Consider the following 14,123-nt stretch of genomic DNA (forward strand, 5'->3'; position numbering starts at 1 on the left):
GATAAACTGGTGCAGAATGCAGCAGCCCAATTTTCAGATAGACTCAAGAGCTATACTGTAGAGCATATTGTAACTTAGTCTTAAAGTGACAGACCTGATTCATCAAAATGAAAGTGATAATGAGTGGCGCACACTTAGATTTAAAGTTCCTTTCAGCAGAAGTTGGTTTTAACAAAATTCATAACCAGCAACTATGATATTAAGATTGTGCTATAGCTGAAACAGAAATGCTAAGTTTTCATGAGTTGATTTGGTATGGGTATCAGTGCCTCTAGCAACAGATGCATTAAATTGCATACTCAAATATGACAGTATTCAGCATTGTCAAACATTTAAGTCAATTTTATTTGAAGCTAAATATATTAAGGCAACTTAACATACCTAAAACATGATCTTTGTCAATTTAACTGAAACAGACTACAACCTTAAAGTATCTCCCAGTCAATATGCTGTAGCTGACCACATGTAGCCAATTTTTGAAAAGTGCTATTTTCAACTGTCTGGTATAGTCCTCGCTATAGGAAAAGCATTAATACATATTTACTGCATAATCCATCAGTGCAAGACACTTTCCAATAGTCTCCATTCTCAATTTGTTTTGCTAAGATGATGGCTCCTCCCTTAACCTAGGAATGCTGTCTGAACTTGGGCCCCTGACACCAAGTGAACCATTGAGACCAACTATTCCGGAGATTGTTAGTTTTGAAGAGAAAGATACAGAAGTGAAACTACCACTATACAGGATGTCCACAGTCCAGTAATTTATTTTTAAATTTAAGTAATTTCAAATTGCACAGACAAAACTGAACAGCAATATTTTGTTTGAATTCTCTCTTCTGTACACTCAAAACAGTGATCTAAAACACCACAATATCCAACATACACAAACCTCAGGGCAGGGTTAGTAAATACACAGATTGGAATCATGGTGCTCTGTTCCCGAATGGAATGATCCCACAAAAAAAGCACAGGATACAGCACAAACGTAAGGTCATCTGTTACATATGGAGTGAGCAAAACACTAGCGTTTTCTATAAGCAAAACTGGAAAACCTGCATAGGTTAAGGGAAATTTTACTCATGTTTAAAGATCAGGCAAGGTTGTCCATACGCATTTTTAAATCATTTTAAGAGCTATGCAATCCAGAGTAGGATATGCTGATTAGTGTTGTCTGTCATCGGCAGTCTTGCACGTTCAAATACAAATCTCTGCTTTAGCATTTTCTTTGAATATACAATGAGACAAATGCATTTAGATAGACAGTACATATCGTAAGCTGCTCACATACACTAAACGCAAGATTCAATATTAGAGTTTCTTAACACTACAGAGTGCAAATTGGAATCTCCGCAACAGCCTGTTTTAATGTTAAGAAGCAGTCCTGCAAAAAAGAAAGCCCACTTGAACAAAAACATTTAAGCTATTCCCCTTTTAAAGTAAAATCTAAATGACATGGAATGTGAAAAAAGATTCAACATAGGTGTGATCCAAACAGTTTGCGCTAGAAAACCATAGTCCTTCATGAAATAAAGGTTACCAGAACACAAGGCAAAATGCTTGCTTTTCCCTGTTTGAGTTGAAGCTGGGAGGGACGGTGGAATTTCAGTAAGAAAATATGCTAGCTCCGGCTTGATTTGCACTGCACTTTACATGGTGTACCCGAAACCAGGCTGAGGTTGCCCATATGGAGGTGCGGTGTAGCCATAGCCAAAAGGTGCTTGTGGGGGAACTGCAACACTGGGTCCTGCTGTCAACATTAGTTGTGGCTGACCTGAAAATGGGAAGAGCAAAATGATTGTTTATAAGTATTTCAGTCTGCTCTAGCTACTAAAGTTTGCCTCATTTCTACTTTCTTTCCCAGGAACTGTAGAAAAGATGTACAATAATTCATTATTTACAATAATGCTGGTAAAATACATTTAGGGAAATGAGATTACCCATAGAGATCAGGCTATTTGTGACCACCTCAACATTTTGCAGAGTCCTTGGTAATCTACCTTCCATTGCCTTTGAGTTTTATGTTCTGCTAGCTTATAGAAAGGAGCTATCAGCATCTTTTCTAGAAGCAGCCATGTTTAAAGGATCTTTCCTCTAAAGATCTAAGGAAGTACATGGATTTAGATGCTTTGCTTTAGTTTTTAGAAGCTACTTGTAGCATCTACTGCAGGAGATGGAATGGAAAGTAAGTTTACTTTCCTATGATTCAGTGAGCTGTTTATCCACCTTAGCCTACACAATGTCCTAATCCAGTCCCTCTAATCCCCGATCAGTTTGGATTAGGCTTGATTATGCATTCTTTAGGTCATGGACCGTTTATATAGTGGCTCACCACAATCAGGCCCCAGCCTAAAATGTACACCCAAGTGCTGTAACAGCCTTCTGTGTACTCCCACTTTGTCAATTTTACTGACAAACCAACTAAATAGCGAGGAAGGCAATACTGTATACTCTAGGGACTTTGAGGCATCTTCTAGATACTCACAGTAGCTCAGTATTCTGGTCACAGAACTGTTCCTGCCTAGATTCTCTCGACAAAGTAGTTATGCAACACTGATTTTCTACTAAAACAGAGGGAAGTACAGGCTTTCATAGGTGCTCAGTATAAAAAAAGCTATACTGTTTATCCCCTTTTTCATAAACATTTGAGAAGTTTACTTGAAAGTTACTTTCCATCACAGACTTACATATTTATTTATGCACAGTGCCAGTGATTATGCACATTAGCCCTTCACCTACCTCAATTGCTTTCTGCATTTTAATGCAAGTTTAGGTATTAATTGTATGTGTGTCTATGTAGAAGTCCACCCAAGACGGTCTATAGGTATTGCCACAGATCAGAGTCTGATTAGTCAACCTTTCCATAGCAGAACAAAAATCTCTTGATACTTGTGTTCTATTTTGCTTCACAAAAGTTTAATCATATGGTAGTGCTCAAGGACCAAGCAAAAATAGGACCCCATTGTGCAAGGCACTATACAGAGGAGCAAACATTCCCTTGCCCAAAAGGCTTACAATTAAGAATACCTACACACATGGGAGGATGCTATGCTAGAATACAAAGTTAAAAATGTTAAGGTGGCAATTGTTAGGTTTTTCTTTTAGTTTGGGTGGATTCAGCTAGGGGATTAGCTAAAATATGGAAAGAGTGAAGGGGGGCACTAAAGGGGAAGACAGGTGTGGAATGAAGCTGAATAAGCATGTATTTCTCCAGATTTCTAATCCTGTGGAGTATGATTAATATTTACCTTTGGTTGGGGTATGTGCGATTTAAGAGAGGGCTATACAATCTTCAGCCAGCCTCCTACAAGGGCAGTGAAGCACCACAAACTGCTGGATTCCTTTCAAAGCAGACTTGGCAGAGTTAATGTAGAATTTAGATACTGCTGGTCAGACTACAGTCTCAAACCAACACCATCCTGCTTAATTAGCAGAAGCTTCCCAGTTTCAGGGCTATTTCTTTAGATATGGGTAGGGAGAAATGGGTTGTCAGGGTAATGCATTGAACTTTGGAAGGAATATCAATACCAATATTTAGTGCATAATTGTATATCTGGACATTAATGCACTGATTACTAATAGTGATAAGTGAATCAAAAGAAAGGTTACCATAAACAATAGGTTGTGTTTCTGTAGCTTGCTCCTCTTCCTTTCTCAGCGACTCTGAGGCATCCAGTTTATCCACCTGGAAATATGAAGGCCCAAAAATTAAACCACCACCTTTCTCTAGAGAGAAGTGATACTTATTTTCTGGCAGAGACGTGGAAAAGCCTTCACGTACATTAACCACCCTCAAGAAAAGACCACTGCTTACAAATTCAAGCAGCAATGTTGATACTGCTGCAGTCAAGTCTGTCCTCAGCATTTCCATGAGAAAGCCCCCTTGAAGTATTTACAGGACAGCTGTAAAAGCTCACACCAGGCTGGAATTTGGCATGCAAGTTTTCCCCAGCCTGGGGAAACCAATTAGTTGGGGTTTTTTTATTATTATTAATTATTTTTTTAAATCCTTGACCATATTTAAAATGATGTAAGGAAAGTTCACTGGAGTCATTTTAGTGCTCCAGCAGCTTTAGAACGTAGAGAGAAAGTTTGTCAATCTATTGTGACGACAACATAAGATTGTTCAACTTGGTGCACACACATTTGGTACCACACTTCAACAAGAGTGTGCAGCAACCGGATGATTATCAGTTCTCATTCACAACAAATAAACCCTTGAACTAGACAAACGTCTCCAGGTCTAGAATTTCTATTTAAGAGAAAATTCTTACAAGGGCACAGAATACTGTTGATAGGTATTCATAAACTATCTATCCACAACAGCATCTGACATTTCACTTGAGCATCAAGAGGTTAGTTTCACTAACAGCCCTAGGGAAAAGTCAGTCTGTTCACTCATGCAGTTTCTAACTTCAGATATAGGGAATGGATAGAGACTTAAAAAGCAAAGTCAAACTATGGGGCAAGTTCTTCAGAACCACGCTGCACAGAGAGCAGAGTACCAGAGCCTAGGTGCATAAATGCCCAGCTCCCATTGTATTTGCACATGAGGCTAGACTAAGTCAGATGTGTGGATCAGAGAAATATTTGGGGCAAAAAACAGTGTTTCCAGCCTGATCATGTTAGGGCTATTGAAGACTGGTTAGGTGCACATTAGATCTTAGTGTATTTTTGTTATTAGTTGGCTAGCCTTCCTCCTCTCCCCCTCCCCCCCAACCCCCACCTCTGAATAGAAACTATAGCTTTGTAATGGGAAGTGGCTTATATTTAACTATTCCACACCACTTTATTAAGAGTCATCTAGCTGCTACACAGTCATAATAGCTACCAGAGACAGACAGACAGACTTCAACTTCATCTTCGGTATCCTAAGATGTAGAACACTTATCTATGAAAGTTACTATTTGGAGTTATGCTAAGGTGGTGTCATAGTGCCAGTAGTTTCCTCCTTAAGTATTGACAACTCAAAGGAACACAACCCACAGATGTCAAATCTGACATCTTTAGAAGAGATCACATTTTTGTCCTTGATATTAAACAGAGTTCTGAGGAGGTCACTTCCCTAGTTGGTACTCCAAAACTTGGATGCATCTTTGTTTGAACCATGCCAGATGTCCATGAGAGCATTTAAAAAGTGTTGCCAAACTGAGCACACAGAACTAGCATTGGTTGTAAACATTCTGAAGCAAGCTGTCCTTCATCCAGAGAAAATTAGCTACATTATGGAGTCTAATGGTTTTATGAATCCACATATTCACTTGTGACCCAGTTATCAGGGCACAGTTCATGCATAAAATAGATTTCAGAAATACAAGTATTGGCATTTGAGAGTTGTAGCATCTTTCACTCAAACATCGATCGGGGTGAGTAGCAGAATCTTGTTTGAGAAGTTAGCAAAACACCTCACTGAAGAAAGTTGTTTGTCAAGTTAGATTCACAAGAGAAAGAACGCCATTAAAAAATTGCACTCAACATTAAGTCTGTTTCAAGAATAAAATGGGATTAACTAGAATAGCTGGGAGTATTGGAATGCTCAAGCATAGATCCAGATAGGCGCTGCATAGGACAGTGGGATATTGGAGCAGCAGCAACAGCTAAGCAGAAAGTTTCAGGTTTCCATAGATTTGGCTAACCCCTAGCCCAGAATATTCTGTTTGAAGTCTCTAATGTTTGCCTTTCCTTTATCTGACCTGGTTTAGATGCCTCCTTAAAAAACATGGAACTTAATAATGAACACGAGCTTGTTAAAGGTCTGAAGACAGTGATCCTTATACACCACTTGATTAAGCATCACTGGGTTCAGTGCCCTGTTACACTGCTTTAGTAAAGTAATAAAATTGCATTAAAAAGGCTTTTCCACAAAGACTGCAATAAGCTGCAGAGGAAAAGTAGTAACATGCGTTCAATGTTATTTTGGTGTTATGTGTGCATGAAAAAGAGGCAAGAGTACTGAAGCAAGTAGTGAGATCTGAAGATGACTGCCATACAGGCTCCCCCCAAAAAACCACACGCAGCCCACAGCAATGCTTTGTAGCTCCAGGAATAGTGGGATGTAATTGCAATGACTGTTGTACATGCTCTGTTTAATAATGCAGACACTGCAGTTCAATTACCTTTTTTCCACACACACGCTTTCTTACTGCCTCACTTACTAGCTGCTGAAGGACCTTACGTGATGCATTTTACTCAGGTTAGCCTTGAGTTCCAGTGGTGACTAAGATGGATGTATAAACACAGCAGAAGGTAGTTTGCACTGAATTAGTCTTCAAGCCCTTACATAAGCTTGCTTGCCCTTTGCCCAACCACGTTTGACAGACAAATTTTACACAAACTATGCCAGCATGGCTCATGTTCCATGGAAAATTGGGAGTGGATATAGGGTACAGAAAACAGATGGACAGAAACTTTGGAATCTGCCCTCAAGCTGGGCATAATTGAGCAGCAATAGGCAAGTGCCAGAGAGGCATCAGAAGAGTTCAAGTTTTAGCACTACCACTTGTTACAAGGGTTTTTTTAGAAAGGTAGCAAGAGGTTGGTTTTTTTAAAAAGCTGAAGAGCCCTGAAGGCAGTCTTTGCTTGTAGCTGAGCAAAAGTGAGGTCACTAGGAGGGGGAAGGGTAAAAACAAGACTTGATACAGTAGCTTAAGGTTTAAGTTACTGCATGGAAACAGACTAGCACCATAAGAACTGGAAACCTGAAGAAAAACATGAGGAAAAGTCTCTTCTGAAGCAGCTAGTATCTATTCTGCCTACTGTCAGCACACACATTAGTAAGAATCAATAGATCAGATTGGATCACAGTCCTTATAAGTTTGCAAAAATTGCTGCTACAGAATGTACACAACTTCAGTGTTAAACTAGAGTCTCTGGCTAGAGTTGGAATAGCTTTAGTTACTGCTTTTTGTAGAGAAAGTAGCTATTGTCAATTCCTGCTGTTTGTACAGTCAGTCAATTTCTTCTGCACAGTATTGGTCAACATTAGTATCTTTAAATTAGTACTTGGACTGTGATCCAACTGATCAGCCTTCTGCCCTTCCTGAAGGGAGTCTATTAGCTGATTAGTAGCAAGTATATCTACTTTTGTCCTACAGTTCTAACTATTGTAGTTTTAACAATTTGCAGAGGCTTTAGTGAGATATTGTTGGGAAAAAAGCAGTAGCAGCAGTGTAGTAAAGGTAGGAAGGAAAAAAAAACTCATGCAGTTTCTTTAGACTTAGTCCTCCAGACTTAAAGATGGAAAAGAATCAACTTTCACCTTTTCCTTTATTGCATCAACCTGCAAAGGAATTCAGAAGTGCAGCTTAGAAAAAAAACCAAATTCCATATGTAGCATATAACGGTAGAATTAGCAACATAAGAATCAGGGAAGAAACAGTTAATTGATAGATACAAGAGGGAAAAAAAAGTGTAAAAACAAATGAAACACTAGAAGTATCGGCTTCAGAAAGCCAACTGTGGTTTGTATTGGTTACTAGTGCTTATTGACTGATAAGTCAAACTAAGAATACAATAAGGTAAATCCTTTTACACCATTTATACTAGAGGTTTAATATATATGCACTAAAAGTTCTAATTCAAGACTAGCACACTCAAAAAAAGGTAACATTGATATTAGTTAGGACAGATGTCAAAGTATCCCATAACCACCAATAGGATACACTTGAAAAAGTGGTTTCTAAAGCACTAACACCAGTTGCTTTCTGCCAAAAATTCTCTGCACTAGTTTGACTCTGCAACAAGTGGCTCTAGAACAGCCATAAAAAAAAAAAAAAAATATCCCTTTGAACATTAACAGGCAAATCCTCTGTGCAACAAAATATGCATTACTTGTTTTATTACTCAAAATAAGATTACCTAGAAGTCCCTAGCTGCAGAAGCTTTATCATAAAAATTAGGGAGTCCAAAGAATAAGATGGATGGAAAGTGATTGACAAAAGAAATGCTCAGCAAAGTCAGCGTAGCTGAAGTTGTCCAAGAAGAGTCCGGTGACACTGGAATTGAAAACACTAAGAACAGACAGGTGCTACAGTTAAATAGCTTATGACTTTTTCTGGAGGTTTATACATACGTAAAGCCCCAGAGGAAAAAAATTCCTATATAGTCTGTCAGATTTATCTGGAGAGTTTTGCTAGAAGGAAAGCATCCTGAAAATAAAGGATCTTTCAAAACAAAAAGAGCAAGCAAGAGTGAAAAGAGGCTAGTTAAAACTAGAGTTGAGTGTCTTATGGAACTAGACCCATACATGTCCTTGAATATACCTTCAAGTAGTCTGCTTCATAACACTTAAATTTCCAGAGATTCCACCCCAAAATGAGTCTAGATTGAGAGGATTACAGTGAATTGAAATAGAATGACAAATTGTATCCTTTGACTATTCAAGTAATTGCTGAGCTATCCAAAACATTGTTTTTCCACTTAAGAGCATGGCAGACATGTGTAGATTCAAGAGTATCTATAAAACATCTTGTTCTAATACTCTGGTCAACTTAACTGCCTTTTTATTTTTAAACCTGGGCATGCTAACCCATAATACATGAGTAGTTTCCAGACTTCCATATAGTCTAGGGTTAAGAACCATTCGACAAGGAGAAAGTTTTGGAGCAAGCATCACATTATCTTTGTATTGAGCAGAGAATTATTACAGATGCAGGTTCTTCTAACTGGTAGCTAGGGAACTATGTGTGGATGTTTCATTTTTCCTAGCAGGTAGGACTTTAAAGTGAAGCTCCCTGCCCCCCGGATGAACTGAAAAGAAGAGTGAACATAAGTCAAGACAGACATTTGACAAAGCCAATGTTCGTGGCAGGTGAAAACAGTCTCAACCAACAGAAATAGCTCTTACCTTGGTCAAATACTCCTTCATGACCTGAATAAAGTAGGGCATGGCAAAGTCCATGATGTTGTGCCTCCATGCAGTTTCCAAGACAACATCTGGCCTTAGAAGGTCATAACAGGTGAAGAGACAAGCTCCAAAACATTCTCTCTTTTCTTCCTGCAAGAACCACTGCAGCAATTCTTCTGCTAACTCTGTATCTTTGGATTCTGAAGCATATTGCATTGCATCCTATAAAAAGGACAAGAGAACCTCTCATTAAAAAAAGTCACACCTAACACACTGGAGCAGGAACTGTGCTAGGCATACCAAGTTTGGTCAAAGCAGTAATGAGCCATTAAAAAAAAAAAAAAAAAAAACCTACACCCACCCAACCATACCACTTGATCTTGGGGATTTAGGCTTCCAAGATGCAAAACCAGCTTAAGTACATTATAGCACCACCACCAGAGGGGGTAGGATCACTGATATTAAAGTAAGCTGTGAACATCAGTCTGCATAGCTTTAATGTTACATTTTCCAGTCTGTCACCTTGTATAGTCTGTCTTTCTTGCAAAGTTCTACACTCTGTTTCCAGCGATTGTTGCCTTTAAAGAGATATGCAGCAATTCTTCTGAACTCAATCAGCTCGTGCTTCTCCAAACGCTGAGCAAGGGAGATGTTGTCAAAGTTGTCATAGGCATCTATAGATGTCCTAAGAGCCTGAATTGGAATAGAATTAGTCATTGAAACCTCAGTGCTTAAGTGCATTCCAGAAAGGGTCAATCAATTTATGTTTTAGATAACACCTGAGCTGTTTGCAGAGTTCCTTTGCTCAAACTTGAGTCGATTTTCAGATCTTAAGTAATCCTGCAGTCTTTGTTATTGCAGTTAGTGGATGCATAGTTATACCAGTTCATTATCTGTACCAATTAGCATGCATTAAAGAAAGGTGTTTTAAACAACAAGGGCACAAAATTTTAAAAAGCCTACCTGATAGTCTTCTTCTATAATGAAGAGATTATTCAGAGACTCATTCACTGATTTGTTGTTGTGGTTTTGAACTGAGCGCAAGTAGGGTTTAACAAGTGGAAGCTGTTTAGCCTTTAAGAGAAGAAGTTTTGACATGAGAATCCTGAATATAGCAGCATAGCACACTATAAGCTTGTAGATATATCTGCGACAAACATTCACTGTCATTTACTCAATTGGCGTCACAAACCTTTAAACGTAGCCAAATGCTTTATCTCCACTTGTAAAGTCTTTCATAATTATAGGAAAATAAAAACCAATTACCTTACTGAAGAAGTTTACAGCACGTGTATGATCCAGCCGGGGAGACAGCACCATCAGCAAATCATTGAGCAACAGGGGTTTAAATTCCAAATAAAACTGGATTGCTTTATAATACAGCTCCACATTGGCCACCTAGAGACAGCAGAGAGGATCATTTAATAGATCTTTACATACTTGTTCTATGGAGTTTATATATTTCTGCATGGGTTTTTCTGGTTCATTACCTCTAATGAAAATAAGATGCTTAAGTTACCTGAAACATGCCTACCAGCATTAAGAAATTTTGCTTTAGAGATTTCAGATTTGCTCAGTGTACTCTATTTTCTGTTATATTTGATTAAATATAAATCTTCAAAGGGTAATCCAATCAGTCATTTGTGGCATTGTAAGTCTACTTGGCATTTTACCATATATCCAGGGTCCCTGACATAAGCTTAACATAGTGATGTAGAGAAAAAAGTTATGCTGAAACTAGTAGTTTTTAAGCTAGGATAGTTTCTAATCTGGAGACCATTAGCTAGAACACAAATAAAACATGCAGAATGGTGTTGTCTTTAAAAGAGGCATTTCTCACAGGATCAGGCAGTACCTTGGTGATGATATCTTTGAATTGTCCTTCTTTCCATGCATCTGTTGGGTGATTCATCATTGTGATGATGGCATTATCGTACTCTTCATATTTATCATACAAGAACACCAGCTCTGCCCAAAGATGGGCTTGTTCTGCAGCTCTTAGCACCTGTACACAGAATTTAAGTGTTTAAATACAAATTTAATAGATCAAATAAATTAAGGCCATAAGGGGCCATTATGATAATCTAGTCTGACCTCCTGCGTAACAGGCTAGTGGTTTTCGACCTGTGGTCTGTCATCAATAGCTTTCAGCACTCTTTCAGCTTTGAAATCCATCACTTAACTTCAGAGCACTGATTTACTTTCATCCTGGTATTTCATTAGTGTTGAAGCTTAATTGACTAGGTGGTTTTATTATTAAGTGTGAAAATCTTGTAATTTTATTAAAATTTACTTTAGTTTCTTTTTATGCAACTAACTGTTCTACATGCTATCCAGAACGGCTTAAAGACACCTCACATAGTTTCAAGACTGTTACCTTGGGAATGTTGACTCTGGACCAGAATAGTTCCAAGTGCTCCCTCATCTTCTGGGGCTTGAATTTGGAGTAGAGAATTGCTAGCTCTGTAAACATTCCCATGTGGGCACGCTCAAGTCCCAGTGCTGCTTCCAACATAGTGATCAGCTCTTCAAAGTATCCACGATCCTTAAAAAAGACAGGTGCAGTTAAAGACCAGCTGTAGCAAGTTTGAAGCAAAGGTGATCCTGTAACACTGAGTTACAATAGCATCTGTGTAGGTATGTTGGTTGATGCTTTCAGTAGCATTAGAATCAGGAGTATCTAGTACATGTTCTCTTCATTACCTGGTAATAGTTGATGAGCTCTTCCAATTCATCTGCATGCACTACGATATGAAGTCCACACATCTGGGCTAGACGGAACTCTTTCCCATCAACACATGCAAAGCAAACCTGAAATTCAGGGGATAACAATAAAGTTTTGTCCCGTTTATGAAAAGCACAGCTCTATGCAATTGTATACTGAAGAGTCTTGTCAACATAGTGTTTCTTAAATCCTAATATACCTATCAGTGAGATCTCAGAGGCAACCTCCTTTGATATTTTACTGAGCTGAACTCTTAAAACAGGGTAATTTACCTCTTTCCATGTTCGAGTGCTGTTTGCTTTCCGAGCACCATCAACAGCTGCTTGGTATTCACCTAGGTGAACCAATGTGGATGCCAAACGGCCAAAGTTTGACACGTTGTTATACAATAGCTTAGCAGCATCGTACATCTTCTCATCATAGCAGCGATCACCAACCTAAGATTAAGTTGAAACATTAGCCTTCTAAACAAGCCACAAGTACCTATACTATAATATGAATAGAATTTATATATTAGTGACAAATGGATTTTATTTTAAGGAGATACTTCTCAAGTTAGATCCATCCCCAAGTCTGAGCAAGTTCTAGCCATTCGCTAGTCATGTCTAAAGCTATTAGACAAAAGTCAGCTCTGCCTCAAGTTATTTGTATTTTTTAGACTTCTTGAAGAAGAAGTCAATTACATTAAACCCAATAAATTCTTGGCAGGCCAAAGCTTGGCATTTTTGTTGGCTGAACCCCAAAATCCTATTACTATGACAGCTAGGGAACCAAGAGTAGAAACTCACTTGCTGTATGTGAGCATTATTAGGTCCATTTATGAATTCTTCCAGCTCAGCTAGACGATTTGTTTTAGCAAGAGCAAAAATGAGTTCTGTCTCCACATAGGACTCCCGCGCTTTTTTGCGTGCCATCTGTAAGTATTTCACCAGCTCTTCCCAGTTCCCTAGGTAAAGAAACTTCAAATTAAAAATGGTAACTTTTCATGATTGAATCACCTATAGTTTAAGAGAACAAACAGGACTGGAAGTTTGCTCTGTTAAGTTAGTTTTACAATGAATTTCTGCAGGTAGCAAACACCTTGGTCCTGGCTAAAGTAAAGATGATCTGAGTTAATTGTTTCCCCCTTGAAAACAGGAAACATTTAAAGCTCTATCAGTTAACTTGCATTTTACTTTACTATTATTAGAGTTGTTAAAAGCAGTTCTCACTGCACAGAATTCAGAAGCCTGGGGAAAATTTAACTCTGCAGCCAGAACAGCTGACCAGGAGAGGGCAGTAAAAACTGCAGAGCAGCTAGCAGTGATATATACTCATTTGATGATACTGTCAACCTGAGTTTTGACCTTTGATCATTTTAGTATTCTGAGATACAAGACATACACAAGATGGAACACATTTCTCTAGTTCAGCAGAATTTAGAGCTACCCATAATAGACTGTAGTGTCATTTAAATGACTAAAACGGCTGACATGCTTTGGTTAAACTTCAGGTATCTGAACATATGAGAACAGCACAGAAGATTCAGTTAGACTAGAAAAAACTGGAAATCCTACCGCTAGCATTAGCAGCTTGAACAACTTCCATGTAGGAGGAAGGATCATCTGCTTTAATGTAGGAGTCAATTGCTTCCTTTACCATCCCTTTCTGAAGCTGGGCTTTAGCAAGCTGACTCCACACAGCAGGCTCATTGCAGCGTTCAGCAAATTCATAGGCACGATCCAGGTTTCCAATGTGTTCAATCAATACCTGAGAAAATGATGCACGTCCGTCACCATCAGTACAGAAAGTTAATCTTAGGTTTCCAGACAACTAACGGTTGCACTCAACACATTAGTTTGTTTTTTTCTTTAGACCAGGGAGTAATCAAGTTTTTTTGTTGGTTCTTTGAGAGCCAGTCTCGCTAATGCTCAGCACGACTCTCCCAAGAACTGCTAACTTCTCTTCCACCTTCAAGAAGCTGAAGGGGCAAGCCTAAGAATGCACAAGTAGAATATGGCTAAAGTCTAAACTCAGCTGTGTAGCTCTGATTTCACCACTCAAGGCTTGTATAATCAAAGTTGAGACCAAATGTCAGTGGGGGCTGGGATGGAAAGAGGGGGGAAAAAACCACTAGATAAGCCAGGAAGCAATAGGAAGGTGACTGTCCTGTCATCTTTGGAAGGGGATGCTACTGCTGGTAGTCCACTTCAAAAAAGATGCACATCAGAGCCAGAAGCACACTCCACCATTCAGGCTTTTATGCTGTCTCAAGAGCTTAAAGATTTCCTAATTGGAGAATCAGACTAGAATTTATGATACCTGCACAGCTGAAGTGTTGACATCAAATTTCCTGAAGATGGCAAAAGCCTCCTCAAAAAGCTCATTACTGATAGCAATGTTAGCAATATCTGGAGCATCATAATTATCCAGACGGTTGATATATTCCATAACACGAGTACGATCAGCTTTAATAGCTGTGAGAATGAGGAGGTTTTGCAGGTTCCTAGTAAGAAATAGACAAGGCTATTAATGAGTGCTGAGTCAGTTATTTCACTGATTAAAATCACTGGCTAT

General features: G+C 38.7%; 1 protein-coding gene across 2 annotated transcripts in view; it reads right to left on the reverse strand.

Annotated features, from left to right (window-relative positions):
* Positions 1 to 321: 321 nt before the first annotated feature.
* Positions 322 to 14,123, reverse strand: part of CLTC (clathrin heavy chain) — a 54,544-nt gene continuing 40,742 nt past the window's right edge. The window contains exons 20-33 of one of the 2 annotated variants that reach the window (XM_024211260.2): positions 13,869 to 14,052; positions 13,124 to 13,316; positions 12,356 to 12,513; positions 11,840 to 12,004; positions 11,546 to 11,653; positions 11,220 to 11,387; positions 10,698 to 10,847; positions 10,109 to 10,240; positions 9,806 to 9,916; positions 9,365 to 9,535; positions 8,843 to 9,064; positions 7,256 to 7,276; positions 3,607 to 3,682; positions 322 to 1,771 (exon numbers count right to left, since the gene is read on the reverse strand). In XM_024211260.2, coding sequence (XP_024067028.1) covers positions 1,647 to 1,771; positions 3,607 to 3,682; positions 7,256 to 7,276; positions 8,843 to 9,064; positions 9,365 to 9,535; positions 9,806 to 9,916; positions 10,109 to 10,240; positions 10,698 to 10,847; positions 11,220 to 11,387; positions 11,546 to 11,653; positions 11,840 to 12,004; positions 12,356 to 12,513; positions 13,124 to 13,316; positions 13,869 to 14,052 — 1,984 coding nt within the window. In that variant the 3' untranslated portion in view covers positions 322 to 1,646. The remainder of the gene's footprint in view (positions 1,772 to 3,606; positions 3,683 to 7,255; positions 7,277 to 8,842; positions 9,065 to 9,364; positions 9,536 to 9,805; positions 9,917 to 10,108; positions 10,241 to 10,697; positions 10,848 to 11,219; positions 11,388 to 11,545; positions 11,654 to 11,839; positions 12,005 to 12,355; positions 12,514 to 13,123; positions 13,317 to 13,868; positions 14,053 to 14,123) is intronic. The other variant, XM_024211261.2, reaches the window with a different exon arrangement.

This window comes from Terrapene carolina, unplaced genomic scaffold, assembly GCF_002925995.2.
Source record: "Terrapene carolina triunguis isolate 2854851 unplaced genomic scaffold, T_m_triunguis-2.0 Scaffold231, whole genome shotgun sequence".
NCBI lineage: Eukaryota > Metazoa > Chordata > Testudines > Emydidae > Terrapene > Terrapene triunguis.